Below are 26,031 nucleotides of genomic sequence, written 5' to 3' on the forward strand. Positions count from 1 at the left end.
GTCAATTATGTCAATTTTGTCAATTTTGTCAATTTTGTCAATTTTGTCAATTTTGTCAATTTTGTCAATTTTGTCAATTTTGTCAATTTTGTCAATTTTGTCAATTTTGTCAATTTTGTCAATTTTGTCAATTTTGTCAATTTTGTCAATTTTGTCAATTTTGTCAATTTTGTCAATTTTGTCAATTTTGTCAATTTTGTCAATTTTGTCAATTTTGTCAATTTTGTCAATTTTGTCAATTTTGTCAATTTTGTCAATTTTGTCAATTTTGTCAATTTTGTCAATTTTGTCAATTTTGTCAATTTTGTCAATTTTGTCAATTTTGTCAATTTTGTCAATTTTGTCAATTTTGTCAATTTTGTCAATTTTGTCAATTTTGTCAATTTTGTCAATTTTGTCAATTTTGTCAATTTTGTCAATTTGGTCAATTTTGTCAATTTTGTCAATTTTGTCAATTTTGTCGATTTTGTAAATTTTGTCAATTTTGTCAATTTTGTCAATTTTGTCAATTTTGTCAATTTTGTCAATTTTGTCAATTTTGTCAATTTTGTCAATTTTGTCAAGTTTGTCAATTTTGTCAATGTTGTCAATTTTGTCAATTTTGTCAATTTTGTCAATTATGTCAATTTTGTCAATTTTGTCAATTTTGTCAATTTTGTCAATTTTGTCAATTTTGTCAATTTTGTCAATTTTGTCAATTTTGTCAATTTTGTCAATTTGGTCAATTTTGTCAATTTTGTCAATTTTGTCAATTTTGTCGATTTTGTCAATTTTGTCAATTTTGTCAATTTTGTCAATTTTGTCAATTTTGTCAATTTTGTCAATTTTGTCAATTTTGTCAATTTTGTCAATTTTGTCAATTTTGTCAATTTTGTCAATTTTGTCAATTTTGTCAATTTTGTCAATTTTGTCAATTTTGTCAATTTTGTCAATTTTGTCAATTTTGTCAATTTTGTCAATTTTGTCAATTTTGTCAATTTTGTCAATTTTGTCAATTTTGTCAATTTTGTCAATTTTGTCAATTTTGTCAATTTTGTCAATTTTGTTTTAAATATGGAAAGAATTTCGTTAGATTTCTTCCTTCTTGATTCTTTTAAGCAAACACATCTCAGATCAATAGAAGTTCTAGACTTTGTTTACGGTTTGATTGATGTCGGATTCTTCTTTGCCCAGCCAAGCTTCGGACGAAGGCAAGGCTAATTGCAACCAAACCCGCTATTTGCTCCCTGTTACCCTCTCACAGAACTGATTGTTTCTTCCTTCTCAACAGTCTTGGAAGCGTCTTCCTCAAAAGTAGATGAAGAAGCCGGATCTAGCCGGAAGGAAATTTTCAACTCCTGTTTCCTGTTGTTTTCTTGCTGCACTTTTGCACAGTGCAATGCAATAAACTTTCGTGATAATCCGGAGAAAATCGGACGCTGATTCGGAAAACAACAAGTCAATAACAGGAAAACGATAACCTGTTGCGCTTGGTTTCTTCAAAAGGAAAAAAATCGATGTAATACAAGCAGTACAACAATTTAAAAAAGTTTAAGGTATATTTGAAAAAAAAAAAACAGTGAAATGGAACAAGAAAACTTCAATTAAATCTCAGCCATACAATGAAAACATGTTCAAGGTCTGCAACATTCATCCGATAAGAGAAAATCCTTGCCGCCTGCCCGCTAATGATGATTGCTACAATTTTACGCATCAATGAACTAATGGCGCTGTATCGATTATTTCAACTAGGCAACAAACAGCGTCTCCAATGGATCCGAATTATGTTACAGTCCCTATTAGTATCAGATACATTCCGAATGCGAACCACCCACTCCACCCACTTCACGGTTCATTCAAGAGGGTAAAAAGTGAGCGGGGGGAGGGAGTTTCCAGGGAGCATTCCGGAGCAAACGAGCCAAACAACCGGTGAACAATAGTTTCAGTTATTGTTGCTTGATGCGGCGGTAAATCGAATCTTACTTGCCTCTTGCCATGCCGCCCACATTCGTCTCCATTAAATGGCGATATGATGATGAGGCTTCACAGTGGTTGAAGAAGCTGAAAAAAATAGAAAGAAATTAGCATACAAACGCATTGGAATAACCATTGACAATTTTGTAAGACGTATTTTTACCATCACTGATAGAATTAACTCTTAACCGATCTCAAACGGAACTTTAAAAGAAGGTACAGATTTGTAAAATTAACTGACGAAAAGTTCTATATAAACAACCATCTAAGCTCAAATATGCTGAAGATAACTTTGAGCCTTATTGAACCAAAAAAAGGCTCGAAAGGCCTTCAAGTAGCATAAACTCTAAGAACTATTTCAAATGGGAAATGAAAAAAATCTTGTCTTCGTAACGAGGTTTTGTTCTAGCACTAGCAAAACGAGTTTGCCAGCTAAAATAAAAGGAAAATTAGTTTACCCTCTTGTTGAGTAAAACTGTAAGCTATGACGAATGTTCTCTGTGCCCTACAAAAATCATTTTATTGTGCGGTTCTGAAAAAAAGCACATGGCAAAACTTACGTACTTCAGGAGAAAAATAAAAGCGAGAAATTTTAAATTGCAACGCCACAAAAACGCGAGTTTGTGTACAAATGGCCGCGCACTTCTTAATTAGGGTTTAAATAGTAAATAAGATATCCAAACAGTTTAAAATGTTGTTTACATGGCTCTCAGGCTCATTGTGAATATTTTCAGGTAAGGATTTTTATGATTCACACATCGAACACTGATTGTTAGAGAAACTAGTCTGGTGCTGAATTTCTATGAGACGCCATTTTTACAAAGCACTACCTGACCGGTAAACTTCGTTTTACCCGTTACTTAATAAATCGCTGGAAAATATTTACAGTTCTTTAACTTCTTCGTGCTCGTGAATCAGTTTTCATGAAAATCCATCAAACCATCAAACTGTTCCCTTTTCTTCACAAATGCTTCAAACAAAGCTACAATTAACTTACGTTTGAAAATTTTTGCAGATGCTAGGATTCAACACAAAAAACTGATCAGAAAAAAGCTCACTTGCTAAGTACAACAGAAAAAATGTCATCCAGCAAAAGTGGAAGATTTTTAGCGTAGGTATCAGAAAATGCGATACATAAAAATTTTGGTTGTTAAATTTCGAAGAAAATAAAACTTAAAGTTGAAAGTGCGCGGCCATTGGTGCTTTGGTGCTTATTTAATTATCAGATCTTTTATTTTCATGTTTTTGAAAAGTGCTTCTTCGGTGTTGGATTCCTATAAACAAAATCGTTCAGTAGATTTCGAAGCTGGATTGCTTAATATTCAATTCCGAATTCCGAAAAGGGTATAAAAGTGAAAAGTATAAATATTAACACGAGGGAACAGCAACTTTGGTTTATCAGTGATTTTAGGGCCGTTGTTTTAATAATTTATTTTGGAAGATTTTGAAGTCCTGAATTCTTATTATCCGTCATATTTTGCCTTTTTGGTCAGATTTTGAATCCATCTATTATCCTTCATTAAATCAAGCACTCAGAACTTTGCCTAGAAATTTAATTCAGAGAAACAAAGTTTTAAGAAACAAAATTTAACAATTTTTAAATAATTTGAATAGATAAGACTGCAACTATTTCTGACATCGTTCAAACAGATCTTGGAGTTTTGAAGATTTTAACTGCTCCAACAAATTTGTTGAAGACTACCAAACGATTTGACTTATAGTGTTTTCGTTTTCTCCACTGGTAAGGAGAAAAACTCTTTTGAATAAACAAACAAAATCGTCACCCGGGACGATGCAAATATATGGTTGCTACACACACTCTTATGCTCACCCCCAACACTCACAACTTCAACGGGTTGCAACCGCCTTCTTGAGGTTCAAACCATGGGCGAATCTTTACAGAAATGTTGAATAATAACCAGCTAGGTTCTCAAGTGTTGAAAATATTATAATTTTTGAGCACTACCAATAAGCTTTTATGACCTTTGAATCATCTTGATCTGAAATGTACGCACTGCAACATGATTTACACATTGTTTCTTAATTTTCACAATCGAAAAGTTTTTTATTTTTCTCCTTAATCAATTTTAAAACGCAATTTTACTTAAATTTGTTGACCTGGGGCGAACAGAGCACTTTTAATCAGGGCACGATGAGCAGCCAATTCAACTCGATGAAGTCAACTGACTTCTTGACTTGTTTCATCTGTCGATTTGACCTATTGGTAAGGTGTCGGAGAGGTTATCAGTAGACTCGAGTTCGATTCCTGTTCGAGAGGATTTTTTTTCACATACCATTCATCATTGATTTTTTTTATTGTTATATTATACGGCTAATCCGCTAATAGCATCATCCGTCAATCAAAACACCAGAAACATAATGTATGAGCATGTGTTAATTCTTTGAATTCTACAAACAGACCTAGATTATTTTGTTATTGCTTTGTTTGATGAATCTACACCTCACCGTTTAGTGCAAAATGCATCGATCATAAATGATAAACGAAAAAAAAAAAAATCACCTTGACCGGGAATCGAACTCGAGTCTACTGATAATTTCTCCGACACCTTACCAATAGGCTGTAAATCAGTTATTGAATGCTCGAAAAAAATTTCTCATAGTACCTGAAGAAGTAAGCTGAAGAAGTTAGAAGATATATGTTGCACGTATGGATAATTTAATTTTTTTTAAGATCGCGGCCACAAAAAATGTAAAAAAGTGATGTGAACCTTTTATTTATCAATCGATTAACCGTTAAAGCTGTTTAAGTTACAGTACAAAATTTTTAAAAAACTATTTGGAAAGTTGAAATTTTGGCATCTTAAGATTTATAACATACGAACCACAGAATTTATGACGACCTTTTTAAGGTAGCGGTTGATTGATTGATAAGTACGGGTTTTATACCATTCTTTAACATTTTATGTGGCCATGATATTGAATAAATTTTATAAAATTTTCATTCGTGCAACAAATAACTTCTTATTTCAGATTACTTAGGCACAAAGTGAAATTTTTTTCGAGCTGATTTACATACTTTTCTCGAAGCATTTTTTTTTTCAAAAAAAAATATTCAAAGTTGAAAAACTTTTAGATATTAAATAAATAATTGTAGTTGTCAATTGTCCGAGAAACATTCTTAAACCATGTTATAAGCTTTCCAAAACTATAAATTTTGTAGAAATCAATTGAGAATCAAGAGAGTTTTAGCAAAAATAAGTGTAGCGTTTATTTGACAGCTCGTGATTTAAATAGGTATACCGCAGATTGCCCGGTTTAATCCGGGTCTGTCCGGATATTTAATATAAAATTTGGGAAAAGTCCGGTCCGGCCCGGTAATCCGGATTTCATTTGAAAAGCCCGGATATTGACTGGGTATATTCTCATTCTCAAATCAAACCTAAAAGAACAGATTGTGTAGTTAATTTTTTATCTATATGAACAAATTGAAATTTATCGAGCAAGTTTCAAAAAAATAATCATGAAAGGTTTTTGAGAACCTAAAATACGATTTAAAAATTGCTGATAAATAAAAAAAAAAAAATTTTCAACTTTTTTTTTATTTTTGATGTGTAATTTCTATGTTTTGGTCAAATCTGCCGGATATTAGTGGAGAATTTTGAAATAAAACACCCGAATTTTGCAGGTTTTTAAATAAAATAGCCTAGTCCTGTAGTTCATTTTGAGAATAATAAAAATGTAATGTAGTAATCATCAAAATTTTCAAACCGTCATTTGACCGCCTCTGGTACGAGTAGTGTTAATGAATTTTAACCTATTTTCATAAGTTATCTTAAAAACTAGAGCTATTTTAAAAAATAAACTGCTTACTAGGAATCATCGCCTTTGAATCATTAAAAATTATCTCTTTATTTCCTTGCACCTCGGAAAAATCAAGTTTATTCTAGTTTAAATTGTTCAATTTGTATTGTATGTTCAATTTGTATGTTCATTTGTATGTTTGTATGTTCAATTCCTCTAGTCTCCTAGGTTTGCGAATTGGAAAAAAATGAAATGAAATAAATTGACTCCTGTTTAATAGACCATGTGATCTACCATTACCGAGAAGTTAATTTTTTTTAATCCTATAAGCCTTTTGCATAGCTCAGCTCGTAATGACTTCTGAATGTGTCACAGAACTTGTCTAACTAATGAAAAAAGATACAGAGAGTTTCTTTAACGAACGCAATACTATACACTCTACAGTGCGGCCAGAAGTATTAACCACTTTATTTGATTCGGATTGTTACTAAGCTCAGTTGGTAAGTCAGTTGTCTCCTGAGCCAATGTCCGCGAGTTCGAGCCCAAGAGTAAACCTCGAACACACCGTCCGTAAACTGCACCGTTGATATAAATTCGCGAATGGCATAAAATATTCTAAACGACAATAATCGTAACAAAATAATACTTCATTTGATTCATATAAGAAGATTTGCAATTTTTTTAGTTTCAGGTACGATATCTTAAGAAGTAGAGCTTATTGAAAATGAATATTGTTCAAATTTCCTATTAAGTCCAAATCAGTTGCGGGCACCGAAACATATTTTTTAATTGAAGCCCAGAAGAATTGAAAAAAAAAGTTTAATATAGTCTGTTAAGTTACCTGTGTATTAATTCAAATAAAATTAAATTTTATTCTTGAAATTTGTAAAATTCTTTATATTCGACTAGCTGATCCCATACGAACTCCGTTTCGCTTTCATAATGGAATATGTCATGAACAGTTTGTATGAAGGCCAATTGCCAAGCATTTTCCAGATGCACTTCTGAATTCATTGTTAAGTAATAATTGCAAAAATATTAGTCGATCACTTTGTCTATCGTCTGCTATTAAATTTGAAATCAGAAATCTTTTGACCTTGCCAGAAAACCACGTGTATAAATTTCGACTCGATCCTTGCATAACAACGCAACTATTGCCTTTCGGGGGCTCTTATACAATCTTTGATGACTGAAATCGATTGCCCTTCCCTCAAAACTCCCGTGTGCAAATTTTCAAAGCAATCTATTGTATTATAACGTCAATATTGCTAAAAACAGTGAAAAATTAATTTATACGGACGACCCCTTTCGTCGACCCCTGGCAAAACACTTGACACCTGAAATCGGTTGCTCGTCCCTGAAATCAACCGTGTGCAAATTTTCATCCCAATCCGATATAAAATAACGACGATATTGCAAAAATATTGAAAGGTTTATATGGACGACCCCCTTTGCCGGCCCCTTACACTGTATTTAATACCTGAAATTCATTGCTCATCTCTCACAACTCTCGTGTACCAATTTTCGTCTGAATCCGATGTATAATAACGACAATATCGCATCAACAGTGAATAGTTAATATGGACGACCCCTTTGGCTGACCCCTGATTTTGGTTTGGATAAGAGAAATCAGTTGTTTGTCCCTAATAACTCCTATGTGCAAATTTTCACTCCAATCCGATGTATAAGAACGTCAATATCACTAAGATACTGAAAATTTTATATGGACGACCCCTTCTGCCGGCCCCTTACACTGAATTTGATACCTCAAATCGTTTGCACGTCACTCAAAATTATCGTGTACCAATTTTCATCTGAATACGATGTATAATAACGTCAATATCGCAAAAACAGCGAACAGTTAATATGGACTACCCCTTTGGCTGACCCCTTACACAAAATTTACACCTGAAATCGATTGCTCGTCTTTCAAAACACTCATGTGCAAATTTTCAACACGATCCGACGAAAAATAACGTCAATATCGTGAAAACAATATTTGTCTTGTATGGACGACCCCCTTCAGAAGGGGTCATCCGAAAATCTAAAAACATTTTTCATCCTTCCTGGTCCTAATGAGCACCCATGCCAAATTTCAGCTTTCTAGCCCTTGAGACAGCTGAGTCTATAGAGGACAAACAAACAAACAAACAAACAAACAAACAAACAAACAAACAAACAAAAAAACATACAGAAATTGCTTTTTATATATATAGATATGAAAAATTGATAAACTACATAAGTTGATCTAAAATTGATAATTAAAAGTGAATAAACAGAAGTCAGAATCTATTCTTGTTTATTCTATTCTATTTTGATTAATTATAGAGGAATTTAACCAGCTTGGTCATTGGTCCTCTGACAGTTGGAATCATTATTTTGCATTTCGATACTTAATATTGACCTAATTTAGAAAACTTGAAACTTGAAAAAACATATAAAAAAATTGAACATTGAAAAAAACAATTTTAAGCCGATTAAATATGATTATTCTAACATCGACTGAAATTTTGTGCTGGAGGGTCTTGCGATATGCTTAAAAATTTTACCAAACCCTAGTTCAGGTGTTTTATAAACGATTGTTTGAATTTTTTATCAAATTTTGAGTTTGACGCTCAAGACCCCAAAATATAGTTATTTTTTTAGCTTTCAGGAAGCGTTCATAAAAAAAGGAATAATAAAAATTAATGGTTTCATGAACTCATTAGGATTTTTTTTTAAATTTAATGCGCCTGGTAAAATTACAAGCCTCCAAACTTCCGAAAGTGTCATATTCAACTTTGCATTCCAGTTTTGAAAACTTTTTTACTGTTTTTTTTGTGAGAATTTTTTAGCTATCTGCAGCTGTTATTTATTGTACATATTGTCCAAAAATCTTTTAAAACGTTACAAGGTTACTTGTTTTTATAAATTTTGTAACAGAAATTTTATTTATAACGAGTTTTTTATACATCATTTGAGATTTAAGGGATTTTTTATTCTTTAAAGTAAAAATAATTCGGAGAAATACAGAGTAGGCTTTGCTGCGGTGATAACGGGTGTGTTTTTCTCAGCAGCAAATTAAAAATAGAGAAAATTTTCGAAAATTGACCTTAAAAGTGAAGAGAATCGAATTGTGTGGACCTGAATTTTCCGGATTAGATAACGTACCTGCATTGAAATGGAATATGGCCGAAAGAGCTTTCCGAAGAAGCTAAATTCAAAATCATGGCTGATTCGGCAGCAGTTAATCGCTTACAAGTTTCCTCTGGATGTATCCCAGTCCCATTTGGCGCAGTAATGGTCTTTTTATGGTGAGATCTGTCCATTTAATTTAGGTTCATTTCGAAGAAGTGTTGAATACTTTTGTAAGTTTAAACTACATCACTTTTATTCATCAGTCCTATCTGCCAAGTAGGATTTTCAAAACGAATAACCTTTCCCTTTCCTGTCTGAAACAGCATCTTTATATGTAGGGGCGTATGAGTTCTCTGCACCTGAAAAGTTCATTTAGCTGTTCAGACTATCCCTATATGATTACATTGACTTACCACGGTGTGCATTGTGGTACCACACTGATTATCAATAACAACACTTGAAATGAGTATTGAATCCAGGTACTCATTTTGGCATCTTGTGTTGGGCTTGATTATTAGTTGTACCTCGTGTATCAGCCAATGCTGGATGTGTGTAGTCACCCTATGCTATGCTATGCTTTGCTATGCTATGCTTTAAAGTAAAAATAATTCGGATTTATCAGAAGATATAATAAAAAATAAAAAAATAGATGCAAATCATAAACACGATCTTGACCAAAATTTTAGAAAAAGATAAAATAGAGGATTCTACCGATTTTATCGAAATACGTTTTACAGATATTGATTTGAATTGGTAAATTCCTTTACTCAAGACATTATTGTAGGAAAGTTTTTTTTTCTCAAAAGCGGACTTAAAATTTTATTGACATCAGACCCCAACACCGATCGTTTTATTGGACTCCTCAAGCCCCTTATCTAGTAGCCTGCTATAAAACTTTAAATGTTACTTGGGGATGGCATCTTCTTAACGAAAAAATCTTTTAACAAACTTTTGTCCTGAGTCACACCATGTCACCAAAAGTATCTCACTGTCCATTGGGCAAAACAGCGCTCCGAGTTGACCTCTTGTATTCCATTTTCCCAAAGTTGCTCACAATTACGACACACAATTATCAGCTCGCCACCTTCCTCCCACATTTTTGGGACCGAAGAATCAAACCCTCTCCCAACCCAAATGAAGTCAAACAAATGACCAAATGATTTGGGTCATCCCCCGGAATCTTTTTTTTTTCCTTCTCGTTTTTGGACATTGTCCCCGGAACAACAAACAACAAGGGTAATGAGGGTCAGTGTGGCTGTCGAGCGTCCTTGAGAGAGGGTTCCGTTTTTGGGAGGGGATTGGGGTGGGTTTGCTTGTAATTGGCTTCGATGAATGTGCTGTTGTTGCCAATGTTTAGTCCCCAAACAAAGCATCATTGAGCTGCAATGATTTATTAACCCAAATCTGTTGTAAGCCCAAGCTGCGACATCGAAAATTTCGGTTCGATTAAGTTGGAATAAATGACTGGGTACATTATTTGATATAGTCTATCTAAATGTGAATGTAATTGAAGAAAGCTCAAGCAGAAAAAATGGTTACAGTACTAATTTGACCTTCTAATCTTAAAACCTAAAAATTTCTACTCGAAAATGTAGCATTACACAGTTCTAGAATCAAAATCTAAGATCAAAAGCGTGCCACATACCACTTGTTGATGGCTATCGGTGACCCCGGGAGTTAATGAAAAATGTACGGGCTGCTTTCCAGTTAGAATCAATTAAAAGTGGCAGCTCTAATTTATGTTTCATTCGGTTCGGTATCAAAACAGGCACACAACACACATCGCAGCTTCGATGCGTCTCCATCATGGCGCCTGGTGATCCATTTGTGACAAAATTTGCTTCGAGGGACCTTGAAATTTGCCTCCCCGGTTTTACGGGTGCATTGGCATAGTGGGGAAAAAGTCAGATTTTTTATGAAAAATGTTTTAAAAACATACCTTAAACTCGCTGATTTTTTTCAAAACCTTCTTTGGGATAATATATTAAAATTCTAATAAATATAATTAACTAAAAAATCACACTTAATTCACCATCCGAATGTTTGCTGATGATGGCAGAAGCCAGGAGGACCGCGAATAGCTGAATTAATATTAATTACCATCATATCGGCTGGACCATGTTGGCTGGACGCGATCTCATTGCAAATGGATATAGATTGCCTAATGTCATTGAAAGAGAAGGAGCAGGAGGACGAAACGGATTTCGCGTGGGAGGAATGCTCGGTCCAGGATCAGCAGAAGAAACTCGGGAGCAAGAACATTGCAGCGGCGGGGGAGTGGTTTAGTTCGCTGATGGCTAGAAATTGAGTCAATTACTATGCGTGACGGACGGGTTGTTGATAATGGTTGTAATTGGCCTGCCGAGCAAACTAGCTAGCCCGTCCATCGATGACGACGACGCCGACGACGAACGGTATGAAAATTAGAGAATAATTATGTTTGTGAAATTGCGAGCTGCAATTAGAAATTGTCCATCAGTTGGTTTGGAACGACCTACGGACGATCTATGAGTGGACAATCAAGGGCTATCCTCCATGACAGCGAATTTCGAACTTAACTTGGAACGACTGCAATGCGCGAATCGAATATGAATGATGGGTTTCAACCTTTGAAAGTTAATTGATCCAAAAATAGATGCACAATAAACTACTTACAGACAAGGTAAAAGGAATGTATTATACAGGCATAGATGGAAAAACAAAAATTTGATTCCTGAAACAACTTGGGACCAGAATTTATTTCAAGGTCTTCGGGATGGTTAAAGGCTCCATGACAAATTTCTGATTGTATGAAATTTCGGCACTTTTTGGTCTTTTTTGGCCGCAGAAAGCCAGTTTGTCTTGAACTGCTGCTTGTCCTTAGCAGTTTTTTTGGTCTTCTTTAGGTTCCGCTTGACAATAGCCCAGTATTTCTCAATTGGGCGGAGCTCTGGCGTGTTGGGAGGGTTCTTGTCCTTGGGAGCCACCTGCACGTTGTTGGCGGCGTACCACTCCATGGCCTTTTTACCGTAATGGCAAGATGCCAAATCCGGACAAAACAGTACCGAACAACCGTGTTTCTTCAGGAAAGGCAGCAGACGTTTATTTAAACACTCTTTCACGTTTCATGTGCTTGAAAATATCTGCTACCTTTCCCCTTCCTTTTGCCGTATAAAACTCCTGTCCCGAAAGCTGCTTGTAGTCGGCTTTGACGTAGGTTTCGTCGTCCATTACCACGCAGTCAAACTTCGTCAGCATCGTCGTGTACAGCCTCCGGGATCGCGCTTTGGCCGTCGTATTTTGTTTATCATCGCGATTTGAAGTCACTACCTTCTTGTAAGTCGATAGTCCGACTCGGAGAGAGAGGTTAGGGATTCGCTTGAAACTACCGGCAACTCTCTTTGTCGTCTCAGCGGCTTCCGGTTTTCGATTTCCCTCCGATCCAGACTTCCTGGCTGTCGACAAACGTATACTTTATTTACATTTGTAACGGTTGATTTGGCAACTTTTAGCGATTTTGCCAGCTTTGCGTGCGAGTAGCTCGGATTTTCGCGATGCGCGAGCGTAATTTTGGTACGCTGCTCTTCTTCCTTGGACGACATTTTGACAACTGAAGAGTGAATTCCAAAATCCACCAGGTGACCCATCAGCATATCGCCGGATATGTCTCCTGGATACTGCCCTACACTGAAAGTGCGAACGGCCTATCCGATAAGCAGTTCGGTTTTCGAAAAGACCGCAGTACGGTGGATTCTACGTGTCATCGAAGGGGCAGACGAAGCTAGACTGAAGAAGAGGAAAGGAGACCGGTTTTGCGCAGTGGTCACCCTTGACGTGGAGAATGCCTTCAACAGCGTCAGTTGGGCAGCGATTGCGTCGTCGCTCATTCATATGAGGTTTCCGGCATGTATGTATATGTAGGATGGTGGAGCGTTACGGCAGGATCGATACTTGGCCCGGTATTGTGGAACATTGATTGATTGTTTGATTAGAGAGACTTTAAACTTAAAAGTTCATTCATCTCTGATTGTGGAACATTGTCTACGACGAACTACTGAGACTGCGTCTCCCCACGGGAGTGAGACTTGTGGGATTCGCCGATGACGGCATCGGGCCCATCAACCGAAGATGTCCAGCTACTCGCCACAGTAGCAATTGAGAAGGTGGGAGCTGGATGCGCTCCAAGAGCATGCGTCTGGCTCACCACAAGACCGTGATGGTACTGATCACCAATCTGATTTCAGCACAATCAGGGACGATGGCAGCTGGACTGTGCGCAATCGAATCTAAGCGTGCCATCAAGTACCTGGAGGTGATTATCGACGACCGGCTGAACTTTACGGCCCACGTCGACTTCACCTGTAAAAGAGCGGCAATGGCGACAGCAATCCTCTCACAGGCCATGTCGAATCTCGGCGATCCGCTGAAGCAGAAGGAGGGTCCTGGCGAGTGTGACCTCGTCCATTTTGCGGTACGGAGCGGCAGCCTGGAAGGCAGCCTTGAGCAGGCACCTGCAAAAGCTCTGCATTGTGCAGCGGCTGACGAACTTGCGAGTAACCAGCGCATACCGAACGGTGTCCTCGGTAGCTGCTGATGTTGTGGTGGGGGTCATGACCATATCGGTCTTGCTACGAGCACAGACACAAGCCCGATGTACGGAGGCATGCCAGAGAGGCCTCGATGTCCAACTGGCAGCACCAGTGGGACAGCTCGGAACGTGGCCGGTGGACTCATCGCTTGATCCCTAACGTCAGATCCTGGATGGACCGGAGACATGGAGAGGTGGATTTTGTGCATGACACAGTCCTTGACTGGCCACGGATGCTTCATGCAGTACCACCATCGGTTTGGACACGTGGCCTCGCCATTCTTTGTGTAGGATACCTTCAACGTTACTGTTGATAAATATTTGAGTCGAACGCACCCTCGGCGACAGAGGATGTTGGGAAAAGACAAGGCCTTCTCCGCAGTCGAACTCGTACGGGGAAGAGTATTCACGTCGCGGAGTACTCTCGGGTAGAGTGGTCTCACGTCGCCATCGAATGAGCCACTCGAGTCGGGTAGGATGACATCACCGTCGGGATTCATCCGAGTCGCAAGCGTTAAAGATCCGTACGTGTGCAGTGACAGGCGCGAGTCTCGGATAAGCTGCTCTCGATTCAGCTCACGGCGGGCAAAATGCCTAGGGTTGCCAGCCAAAAGGGAGGAGGAACCACGGTCGGAGTAGAATGCCCTTTTGGCGGGGGGCATTTGAGTAGTGTGCGTCCGATCCAAGCAGTAAAGCATACAAAGATAAGATTCTACCTTCTGCGTATGCTGAGCGTAGGTACGTCGTGAACGTTGTGCAGGATACCTCCACCGCTGTGGAGTATTTGAGTACATCGCTCTCCCTACGACGGAAGCTAGGGGGAGAAGACTTGACCTTCTTTGCAGTCGAACTCGTAGGGGGAAGAGTATTTACGCCGCGAAATACTCTCGGGTAGGGTGACTTCACGTCGTTGGCGGGTGATTCGGTGTAGGATGAATTCTTCGCCGGGAATCATCCGAGTAGTTATTCGTAAAGCCCCGGACGTGTGCTGTTACAGGCGCGTGTCCAGGATAAGCTGCTCTCGATTCGGCACACGGACGGGCAAAGAGGAGAGGGCCTTGAGTCAAACCAAGCGGAGCCAAGATGTCGAGTCGTTAGAGGAGAGGTCATTGGTCATTAGTCTTGCAAACCAAGCAAGCCTCGAGTTACGAGTATAGGCCGGACCTCGAGTCGTCAGAGGTCAGAGGTCAGAGTCGTGAACCGTAACAAGAGGCAGGATAAATATTAAGCTTGTCAGATTTCCCGGTTTTATTCGGGTTTGCCTGGATATTTAATACAAAATGCCCGTATTTTGCCCGGTTTTATTCACTTTATTACAAATCAAACAAAAAAAAACAATGAACGTTCCCAAAACTAAATGATTTCAGCAAGTTTAATAAAAATAATCATTAAAGAACAGCGTAGCTGTTCTCTCACTTGATCCAAGCGGGAGAAAAAAAAAGGAACAAAATCGTCTTCAAAATCTGCAAACATGGCGGACTTTTTATCATATCCGATTTAGCCATTTAATCCGACTTCGAGTAACGATTATTACGACCTTTTACTTGCGTTAGTTGGAATTACGATTCGCAGTAACGTTTTTAATGACTTGAGTTATCATTTTTAATGCGATTTCATATTTGCTGGGTAGTATCATGAGTCGTTCAATTGTACCCATGGACCCAGAGTTGCATATGGAGGGGACGTGGTGGCTCGCCGTGCCTTGGAATGCAATCCGTAAAAAGGATTTACCACCTGGGTGATCAACTAATTAAAAAAAAACTGCAAACCAGGAGCTGCTATACTTATGACTCAAAGAATTGTTTGTTTCACAGTTATTAGCACAGTAAAACTTACCATTGCCGATCATTCTGGCTTTCGTTTTACGTTTTGTGGAAATGGAGTTTTCCGTCTGCTTGTCTATGTTATTACTTTATTGGAAAATTTGAAACAAATTGAATGACTAACATTATTGGGAAAAGTTATGAATAGTTATGTAGAAAGTTCTCACTGCCAAAGATTGCTTAAAAATTTGAGGGCTAAACTAACGAAAAAGTGCGCAATCTGAATGCTCAGATCCCTTGCTATCGCTCACATAGCATTCCAGCTTTGCTTGGTCGATTTGGGTGGCGTAAATAGTACAAGCCCCTTCTAAGCAGATGCTTCATAAACATTCATGTCAATGTAAACATCATCCAGTAACAGTTCAATTTTTTTTCAATAATTTCATTACATAAATTCAAATAAAATTGAAAATATCGCGGACGGGGGAAAACGCGTTGCCGTCAAATCAACGCCTACTCCTCTAACGAAAAAATGCGCAATCTGGTGACGACAAACTTCAGTCTCGTTGTTGTTGATATAATGTATAGGCAATGATTATTTTTTGCCTGCTGCATTATTGATTTTCAGGTTCGACTGATTTGTTACACTATCATTAACACAATTAATAAAAAAAGTTCTGAATGATCGGACACACAGATTCATACAGATACAGACATACAGATTACCCCTCGTATTAGTTTTTAAATGATGAAAGAGATTTGAAATTTAAAAACCCTTTTTGCAACCCTTTTCACACTTTCATAAAATAGTTGATTAAAAAAAATACATACAGTTGTATAAAAATGGACGCACGCGAACTGTCAATTAGAATTTGAACTTCCATAACTTTTTACTCTGATGATATTTTTTTATCACATTTTCTGCGTAAGATCGATCAACTTTCAGACTATTATATTACGAAATTTGAGCTTCCTTAAGTCTGTGTGGTCTGAGATACAGTAATTCACGGAAAATCGGACATTTTGGACTTTCACCATTTAAACTGCAATATTTCAGAAACTGCGCTACGCATTTTATTGAAATTTTGCATAGTGATTGTTGAAATATGAAAGTTAGTATTTCTGAAGTTTTTGAAAAGTTCTATCGATGGGATTAAAAGTTTCGCGAGGTACAATCAAGGTTGCCGAAATCATAGAAAAATCAGTATTATAACATAATTTTGAGCAAAATTCCGTCGCAGAATCTGTGTCACAGATCACAGAATTTTTTAAATTTTTACAGAATTCACAGTTTTTTTTAATTTTGCACAGATTTCCAAAATTATAAATTTTTATGTAACCTTCGACTTTTTATTTCTGACTCTAATTCATGAAAATATGAACTCAAGGTAATGAAAATTGATTTTTTATTTGTTTTAAACTGTAATATATTTTCCAACGTGTTGATGTTTGACATGATTTCCCAGTGAACTTCTTTAAAATAGCGTCACAGAAAAACTTCACAGAATTTTAGGCTCAAATCACAGAATTCGAGAACTTTCCTAGATAAAAAAACACAGAATTGTTTTCGGCCACCTTGGATACAATATTCAAGGCACGAGCCTAAAAATGCGATTTCAATAGAATTTTGGACGCTAGCACGTTTCTTAAAGTCTCAAGTTCTCGTTTGTCCAGAAACGGCAGTCTAAAACCTTGCGTTTACGCGAAGATTCAAATTTTGCATAACACATCGAAACCCGAATCCCACAAGCAATAAACTTCGGATGAAATTAAAAAAAAAGGAACAACAACGCTCATATAACAATAAATAACAGTGTGCTTCTTCTTTATTACAGTGCATTAGGACGGTATTGATATTGCATGGCAATGATAGTGTTTTCAGACTTTTTTTCGGTTGTTTGTTTGTGTGTACACTTTACGTGTGTGCTCATCACAGGCTGATGACGTAAATTTCGTTTGCCCTCGACTTCTGCTCCACCAAGCTATCTCGACTCTGGCTCAGTTCCACACGTCCAATAAATTGGTTCATTATCCAGACCCCGCTCAGCAGGAAAACTAAAGTTGGGAGAAGAAGATTGTTAAGAAGCAACTGAAGAGTCAAATTTTTGCTTAGTTTGACTTACCAAATGTACCAAGGATTGATCCAAAAACAATAGAGATGATTCTTTCCTTTCCTTCCGAAGGCAGATCACCCATTGGTTTTATAAGCAGAATTGTAGCCAGGGCCAGAAATACGCAACTTGCGATCAGGAATATACGATACACTTTTAGGAACATCAGTTCTTTCTGCGAATTTAAAAGGTGAATTGGTTATTTGATTTGAAGTTACATGAGTATTTTATGAGTTTTGTTTACCTTTAACGTTCCATAGATCAGGATGAACCCGAAGACCATATAAAACTTCAAGATCAGGATGCGAGTGATTGTCACTTCTTAAAATGTTGAAAAATCGTTGGGAATTTTGTCCACAAAAACTTCAAAGCCACTGAACTTACCATCGAATCCAAAATTGTCGCCGAAAACCAAAAATCCTCCGATCAGTCCCAGGCAGGTCAAACAGAACAGGACCCCGTGAGCCAAACAGAGAGCCCGATACACCTTGAACGATTCCATCGTAACGAATGAGGAGAATTTCTGAGGCGTCCGCTTTTTACAATAGTTGCCACTTTCTGCTGCTGGCCGATATCAAAATTTTCTGGCGAATCAGTCCGGTTTTTGGGGACAAAATTTGCCAAAAAAATAACTGTGACCGGACGCAAGCACTCAATCGGCTTTCTTCGTTTTTACCTGCGAGCCGCGCGCGTTTTCCCACAATAGTGTGACTTTTGCGACATGCTGGCTGATATTTGTATACAAGTCCGTTGCACAGTGGGCCAAAATTCGTGGACGGAACTTTTGTGCTCATGTCATCATATTTTTTTGAATACATTGTTTCTGAATTTGTGTTTAATTTTCTAGCAATCAACTTAAAACTTTCAAAGAGGTCTATATAACCGCTATAAAATCAAATTCATCAAAAAACGCCGCCTCGATCCCACAGTGGCTAAGCGTCGCTGCCTTTGAGGTATAGAATTGTCGCGCCCGCTGCTGCTAGCCCAGAGAACCGGTTCCACCTGTGAGTAAAATACCCCACGGCCAGGCTGCTGCCCCTGAATGGCGGGTGAATTCCCCAAAAACGTGATTTTTCCTTCTCCGCACAAAGTCGGTCTGGGCCAACGACGTCGCACGTCAAAAGCGCGCTCAGAAGAACCTAGAGTAGCGTAGTGCAGCAATTGGTGGGTTTTCTCGCTCTCTTCGGTCCAAAATTTATGGTTATTACCAGCACCAGACAGGAGCATCAACAGCATCAGGTATCTTTTTGCGGGGTTTTACCTTTGTTCGTTCTTTCTTGTAGCATATCGATGCAGAAAACCAACGACCGTTGTAAGTTCGGATGCGCGGGACTTTATACAGAGGATGATGCAAAAATCGAGGAAGATTTCATCCACCAATTCGGTAAAGAACGACAAATCTCTCCCTTCAGTGATCCCGAGTTGTTTTGTTTCGAATTCAAGGGAAGTTTGATTTTGCTGTTGGGTGAATTTGGCAAGTGGTTTCTCCTCTAAATGCAGTTTTAAAATATTCATGAGCAGGTATAAACGTTTTAAATGACCGTTAAGTGAATACTGTTTTATTTCGTTTTTGTTTACATATAGACCAGGCATTTTTAAGCTCTTCTCGATTCCTGCTAACATCATTAAATGCAAATTGCAATGACACTTAAATGTTTTTTTACATATTTCTCAAGCATTATTAAAAAACTTTTAAATGAAAATAATATATATCCTTTACAGTAGAGTCCGAACTTTGATGGTTAGAGGAGTTCAAATTCAAAGTTTGACAACTTTACGGAAGATCAAACCTGTTTTTAGTTTAAATTCAATATCACAACTACTTTTAAGATAAATGCAAAAGTTGATGCCATACATAAAGGCAAGAAAAGATATATCACAGAGGACAGATGTACAACCTAGCCCACAAAACTTGTGTAAAATTTTCAACGATCGTTTTGAACCAATTTTTTGTTTTTTTGACTGGGCCACTAGACGTCTCCAAACACACCAAAGAGAACTGTCAAAACCAGACTGAGAAAAAACAAAATTTTGGTCAGTTTTGAACAGATCGTATCGTATGAATGTTTGGCAATGTTTCAATAAAATGTCTGTTAAAGTTTTGTAACACTTTCGTCCGGTTGCATAATGGAAAAAAATATCTTAAAAGTTAATCCCTGTTTCCTTCAAGCTAGAGTGCTAAATTTTGGAGAATGGGATGCAAAAGTGATGCTCGGAAGTAACCCGCTTTGAGGTGTCTGTGTCAGTTGTAATGGGAAATACTGATCGTCAAGAATGTTCCTGATTGACTGAATATAGCCGATTCGTCCTCTGACGATAACCTTTCAAGAAGTGCAGAAACTTATAAGTTACTGTAAGTTATTTCGACTACCTCAGTAGACTGAGTCGATTTGGGGTCATTTTTGAATTTCTCAAACCCTGGGGTCGTTCTGGTCCAAAACTCATCCATGATTGTTTGTTGAATTTTTAAGTTTCGTTTACATGAGTAAATTTGAACTTTTTGGTTTGTATGGAAAAATTGAATGTTTTGTACTAAAAAACTAAATATCATTTTTGTTTCTTTTGTGTAACAGAGCTCATGGTTTTTGTGCCAATTTATAAAATTCCTAAGCGTGACGTCACAACGTTTGCAAAACATTTTTTTTGGTATATTGTATGTAAGTTTTACAGGTCAAATCGCACATTGTTAAAAATTATACCTTATAAGGTAAAAATTCAATTCACTACAATTTGAAACCAAAAGTAATTTTATAGGATAAATAGTTAACAAAATATAAGCAAAAGGAATCGTGACGTCACAACGCGCCTCTTTTTCCACTTTTCAGTTTTTTTTCACAACGCCGCATTTTTCTGCTCTTCTATTTGATCAAATTTTATGAAAATTTCAGGAAAGTATCGATTCATTATAACCAACAAATCGCTGTTTTTGATTTTTTCAAATTTTGATTCCAATTTATTTTAGAGCGATTCAGTTTCGTGACGTCACAACGCACCCTTTTTTTTAAACAGGGTTTTGCAAAGCGTTGTGACGTCACGAAATTTTATGGTTAGCTACAAGTAATAAATCAAAATATAATCTTAAAATTAATGCTTAATTTACTTAAAATGCTTAAAAACTTAATAAATAATGTGATTTGGTGATGAAATCGATCCATTTATTCCCAAAAAATAAGGGGAATTTAATCTCAAAGGTCCATAAAAGCAGATAAGGTTTGCAACACTGCTCACATCAATTTTATTCGATATTTTTCTGTGCGATAATGTGAATATTGTATACATATTTGAATTTATTTATTTTTTTTAATTCAGTTAAAAGTCTCTTTTGTGAGATTTTATGTGAACACGGGGTTCGATTTGGATTTTCTAGTGACATTCTTTGAAGTGGAAATTTTAATAAGGGCAGTTTTTTTAGAATAATTTAATTAATATTATTAATCAATTTTCTATGAAAGTCTAATGAATTCTTGGATATAAAAAGTTAATCTATTAAGTTTACTATGTTAAAAAATTTTTGGAATTTCATGACATTTATTTCATGGAACTTATTTTGTTTGAACATAATGCCAGAAAGAAATAGAACCTACTAGCGGTGTTTTTCATTCAAGCATATATGAAGATATATGAAGAACTTGATCTTTTGCAATATTTTTATTCAAATCACAGATAACTACCTGCTTTATGATTCAAAAATATTCATTTACAAAATCGATGAGGATTTCATTTGTTTGATATTTAGTTTGTTTATTCTCGAATCAAGTTATTTTATTATTAAGTTTTATTAGTGACACTTTACCATCTTCGTGGCATTCGTGTCATTCTCGAATCAAGTGTTGAAGTAGAAATGTTTAAAAACAACCGAGTTTATGCAAAAAAAAAATAAGTTTCTTTAAAAAAAATTATAATAGAATTCGTTTATTGAAGCGCATTGTTGTGTTGAACTTGTATTGAAGAAATATTATAATAGTGTTGAAGTAAAAAGTCTTGAACGTTTGCGAAAAAAGTAAATAAATTTTCGTGACGTCACAACGCATTCTTTACCTGGGTGCTACTCACAACCTTCTTAACTGATTTTCAATCTTAAAATTGCATTAAATTCCACACAAAAAATTTGAAGAGACCTCGAATTTTCGACAATATGGTATATTTCGGTAAATCATAAAATGAAAAAAAGTAGAATTTTCGTGACGTCACAACGCTTAAAAATAGATAGATACCTTTATCAACGATTCTAGAGCGTAAACTTGCAGTGACTGTTATTTATCTTACATCATGCTTAAAAGATGGCTTTTCTACCATTATTTTGCAATAATTTTTTTTTGACATGGCTAGATTTTTGACAAAGTTGTTATAAACAAAGAATAATTGCAAAAATCAATTTAATTTCATACTAAAATTTTTGATTTTCAACGATAACTTACTCAATTCTAAAAAAAGGTAACTGAAAATCTTTTAATGGAAAATGACTCTCAAGAAATAACCTTTCTAACGCTATGCAATTTATTGTTGGATAATGAAAAATAAAAATTGGTTCTCCAGTTGAGGGGTACTTGGAATGGGTCTAATAGAAATTTTCCGCTGAACGACTTTGTCCAAGACCGTAACTTCGTATCTTATTATGACAAAAAGTTATTAGCTGTTTAACAGGGGTATGTCTTTTCGCATTGATTAACAAGAAATTCAATTGACATCACTGCAGGATGCCTAGCGAGGCATTGCGTGACTACTTTTCATGCAATTCTTCGCGAGGCTCAAGCAGTGATGTGAATTGAATTTATTGTTAATCAATGCGAAAAGACATACAAACAGTTAAACAGCTAACAACTTTTTTTTCCTAATTCCAAATTTACTCATGTTAACGTTACTTCAAAGTTCTGCAAAAAATCATGGATGAGTTTGGGATCAAAAAGGAGCATTTAAGACCCCAGGGTTTGATAAATTAAAAAATGACCCCAAATCGACTCAGTCTACTGCCTCAGTAGTGCAAAAATAAACGAAAGAATAAAAGTTTATCACCTGTACTTTTGACACGGTTCTACTCATTGACTTTTTTCGGTGAGTGAAAAAACTTTTTTTTTAATTCTCATTTATGTAACGTTTCGGGTTACTCTACTATGTGTCGCACAGATAGCAAAAAACATAGAAACGTTATATGCGGCGACACATAAAGGTCATATGTGATACAAATTAACGCTTTAAAATTTGGTATTTAAAGCCTAAGTTAAAAGTATATAAGTTTAATAAACTTTTCGGTTGTTTATTGTTTCAAATTTTCTTTCTTTTCTGCTAATAAAAAAGCTAGAATTATACTTAAACAATTAAAACTTGGACAAATTTTTTTTATTGAATAAATTTTCTCATTAAAAATGATACAAACCGCCAATAATTTTAACCTTTTCGATAAATGAACTTCCGAATCCGAACCACGAAAAATTTCCCATGAGGACATCTCTTCTCGTCATCCGGAATCGAATTTCCACCTCTGTCCTTGAAATGACAACTTCCGGGACATCCTATAAACCATCAAAACGTTCGGAGGTTCATATCCGCTGACAGCTTCATGTCATTTGTTGTTTTTTCCTAAAAAAAAAAGAATCTCAGCATTAGATTCATCTAAACAGGAAAAAAAAATCTCGCAATTACCTTTGTGTCACTGATGCTATCTTTCGAAAGAAGTTGCCGGGGCTTTCAAAACTGCTTCTAATTCCTTTTTTTTTACTCGGATTGTTCTGAAAATTACTGCAGGGCTCAATTACTTCGCATCCGGATTTCCGACACATTTTCTTTTTCAATCCGTTTTCGTTTCGATTTTGCGTTCGCGCCATTTTGAATGAAAGAAAAAATATCATCGAAAAAGATTTTCGATGATCTTTGGACAGCTTTCGCACGTTCATTTTAAAACAGCCTGCCCAGTTTATTATTCTCACATAAAGTTTATGTGTGAACATATTAATTATCATTTTATTCTAATGGAATCAATGTGTTGAATAATTTTTGAATCGTATGTGTGGAGAAACATACGATTTAAATGTGGATTTTTTGCAGTGTAGGGTTGCCACCTGTTTATTTTTAAATCTGTAGATTTCTGCGTCATAAAAAAACTGTATTTGCCTGTATTGGAACTGAAACTTCTGTTTTATACCGTGTGTTAAATTTTTGCTCAATTCGAATGATTAAATGTTGTTCTAGGCGTTTTAATAATGTAGAACTATTGGTTGGCAGTTTTGCAATTAATTGAATCGAACTTGAGTATTAAAAATTTTATAGTTTTTCTTAGGTTAGAAAACTGTAAAGGAAATTATTGCAAGTACAAACCCACCCTTATTGAGCAACACGCTCAAACACTTTGTGTTGCCAAAATCGAAAATTTTTATGAATCTACGCTCTTTATCTCTTTGTTTTGTAAATCTTTGTAATATTTGTAATAATTGTAATATTTGTAATTTTAACCATTTTTTTATAATTTGTTCCATTTTAAGTGGTTTGTTCATATTTGTTTTTAAAATTTCAATAATTTTTTATTATTTTTTTCGTTTCTGGGTACATTATGGAACTCATATTATTCTTGTTATAGTTGGTATATTTTAAAATAAAATACCAATTGGTGTTGTTTGTCTAAACCTTATTAGCAGTGTTTGTAAATTTCGCCCCTCACGCTTGACCCGACTAGTTTTGTTTCATCAAACGACTGGCACTGTTCTCAATTGACGGAGCCTCACTACTCGCATGACGGATAAAGCACGACAACAATCAACATTTCTCCATCATGCGACTGGCGAAGCTCCTACACATGGTCAAATTTCTCCCGAGAGTGACTGGCAAAGCTCTTCACACTTCGATCGGCTGCAGCGGCAGGCCTACAACTAATTGAACGACTTGCTGGCAGAGAGCAACAATAGCAATAAACTGAAAACGGGCTTGCTAGCAGGAGCAACAATAATAATAAATGCGTTTCTTTTTCGTCTTCGGTTCAGTCGACGACTCGTTCGAACGCGATTGGTGAATGCTTTTGACTATGAAATTTTTTTAGCTTCGAACGACTGGGGGTTGAGTGACTGGAGAACGAAGTGACTGGCGTATATAAGGAACAGTCAATTGAGTTTGACGGGCCAAGAGGCTCAACAGTCACAGTTAATAGACTAATGAGGATGACTGATGCCAACCCTGAATTAAATAATTCAATTTTAAAATCGTCAAAACTTTATATTGACGCATCGTATAGGTTCACAGTCTTCGGCAAAGTCTTCAAATTTTCAGCAATAACATGCAGCTTAGAGAATTTGAGTTCAGTGTAACAGAGAGGCTGAGGGATTTTTTGATAAAAAAAAATTCCATACAAACTTTGAATGAATTGCTACAGCTCATTTCAAACCTTAGGGCCACCAACATTTGGTTTCTCGCTAAGTTACTATTTTTGTTGGATCAAAAATGGTTGAATAATTCTAAAAATCGATTTAAATGTTTTCGGCGTTTTCAGTCTCTAGAAGATGTCAAAACCGAGGTTTTTTACTACATCCGACGTTTCGGCATAATTTATTTAGAGTTTTTCAAGGAATCTAGGAACCAAAGCGTACATAAAATGGCATTAGAATTTTTGTTTTGGTTTTTAGTTCAACATTGAAAACTTATGTAATCTAATTAACTTGTGTCGGAATGTTAAATTTTGTTTTTAAATTTTTGAAAAAAAAAGGGGGTGAATGATATTGTGATTGGGTGTACTTACAGTAATTTGTCGTTTTAACTGTCCAGTATGTTTCTTGAATCTACTAAACTGTCCGATATTAAAAATTGTTCTCGTCCAGTTGTCTGTGAATGTTTGGAAAAACTTAGCACTCAAACTTGTATACAATATTATATGCTCCATGTTCTACTTACTGCCGGGGGGCTTACAATATATTGTGTGTTGATGTTTACGAATGATACAGAAGTAGGATGAAATTAAATTTGATGAAGAACAGTATAAAATTTTTGGTGTTTCTTGTTGTTTGTTTTGGTTAACCACTATCACTGACTGTTGAAAGTTGCGTGTTATGATTGTCTATCTGTGTATTGGTGTGTTGGTGTATATTTTTCATGGAGTTGAAGATGCCAGCGTAGATGATACTTAGCCCTTCAGTATCAGTCTTCTTATTGACCGTGTTGCCATTTCTCGCGATGTGACACATTTCGAGAGTTTGAAGACCAGAGACGTACCTGTGGCGATCTATTATTTTTGTCCGTTCTAAGTTGAAGGTGTGATCTTTTTTAATACTGTGATGAAGAAGTGCAGTTTGTCCTTTCAGTTGTGTCATCCTTGTGTCGTGTTTATCTGCTCCTTCATTCCGTAGCTTTTCTAATGCTTTCTTGTTTGATTAATGACCTCCAATCCTTTCTTTTAACGTGTTTGTCGTCATTCCGATGTATTGTGAATCACAATCGTTGCAGGGAATACTGTAAACGATATTTGAGTAATCGTCTTTTGGTACCGGGTCTTTCACTTTGGTGAATATCTGTTTGATTTTTGCGATTGATTTCGTTGCTAGTTTGACATCTGGGTAATCTGTTTTCAAAAATTTTCCAATTTTTTCCGTTAATCCCGGAACATATGCGATAGATTTATATTTCCATTGTTCTTTATCGGTTGTTATAGATTTGGATGGATATTTTCTGCTGTTGATTAACCTATGTCGTAGTGTTGGTGGGTAGTTATTCATTTTCAGATGAGAATCCATGATGGTAATTTTTGATTTATCATCTAGTTTCGGGGAAAGTCGTTCCACTC

General features: G+C 36.3%; 2 protein-coding genes and 1 long non-coding RNA gene across 6 annotated transcripts in view; 1 reads left to right on the forward strand and 2 right to left on the reverse strand.

Annotated features, from left to right (window-relative positions):
- The window catches only part of LOC129754424 (rap guanine nucleotide exchange factor 4), a 489,369-nt gene that overhangs the window by 166,234 nt on the left and 297,104 nt on the right, over positions 1–26,031 (forward strand). The gene's annotated exons all lie outside the window — the stretch shown is intronic.
- On the reverse strand, positions 1,618–25,280 carry LOC129754428 (uncharacterized). Its single transcript, XR_008739027.1, has 3 exons — positions 25,146–25,280; positions 24,994–25,076; positions 1,618–2,040 (listed from the first exon to the last, which is right to left on the reverse strand). It is a non-coding gene; the product is annotated as an uncharacterized LOC129754428 (long non-coding RNA).
- LOC129754426 (uncharacterized) lies at positions 16,959–17,989 on the reverse strand. Its single transcript, XM_055750493.1, has 4 exons — positions 17,658–17,989; positions 17,518–17,594; positions 17,286–17,448; positions 16,959–17,217 (listed from the first exon to the last, which is right to left on the reverse strand). Exons 1-4 carry the CDS (start codon positions 17,773–17,775, stop codon positions 17,093–17,095), a joined length of 483 nt encoding a protein of 160 aa, XP_055606468.1. The 5' UTR covers positions 17,776–17,989; the 3' UTR covers positions 16,959–17,092.

Source organism: Uranotaenia lowii, chromosome 3 (assembly GCF_029784155.1).
Source record: "Uranotaenia lowii strain MFRU-FL chromosome 3, ASM2978415v1, whole genome shotgun sequence".
NCBI classification, from domain to species: domain Eukaryota; kingdom Metazoa; phylum Arthropoda; class Insecta; order Diptera; family Culicidae; genus Uranotaenia; species Uranotaenia lowii.

Coding starts and splice junctions, on each gene's coding strand:
- LOC129754426 (XM_055750493.1), bottom strand. CDS start 17,775: ATGGAATCGTTCAAGGTGTATCGGGCTCTCTGTTTGGCTCACGGGGTC. Junction 17,595..17,657: donor CGACAATTTTGGATTCGATG/GTAAGTTCAGTG, acceptor CAACATTTTAAG/AAGTGACAATCACTCGCATC. Junction 17,218..17,285: donor ATCAATCCTTGGTACATTTG/GTAAGTCAAACT, acceptor TCCCAACTTTAG/TTTTCCTGCTGAGCGGGGTC.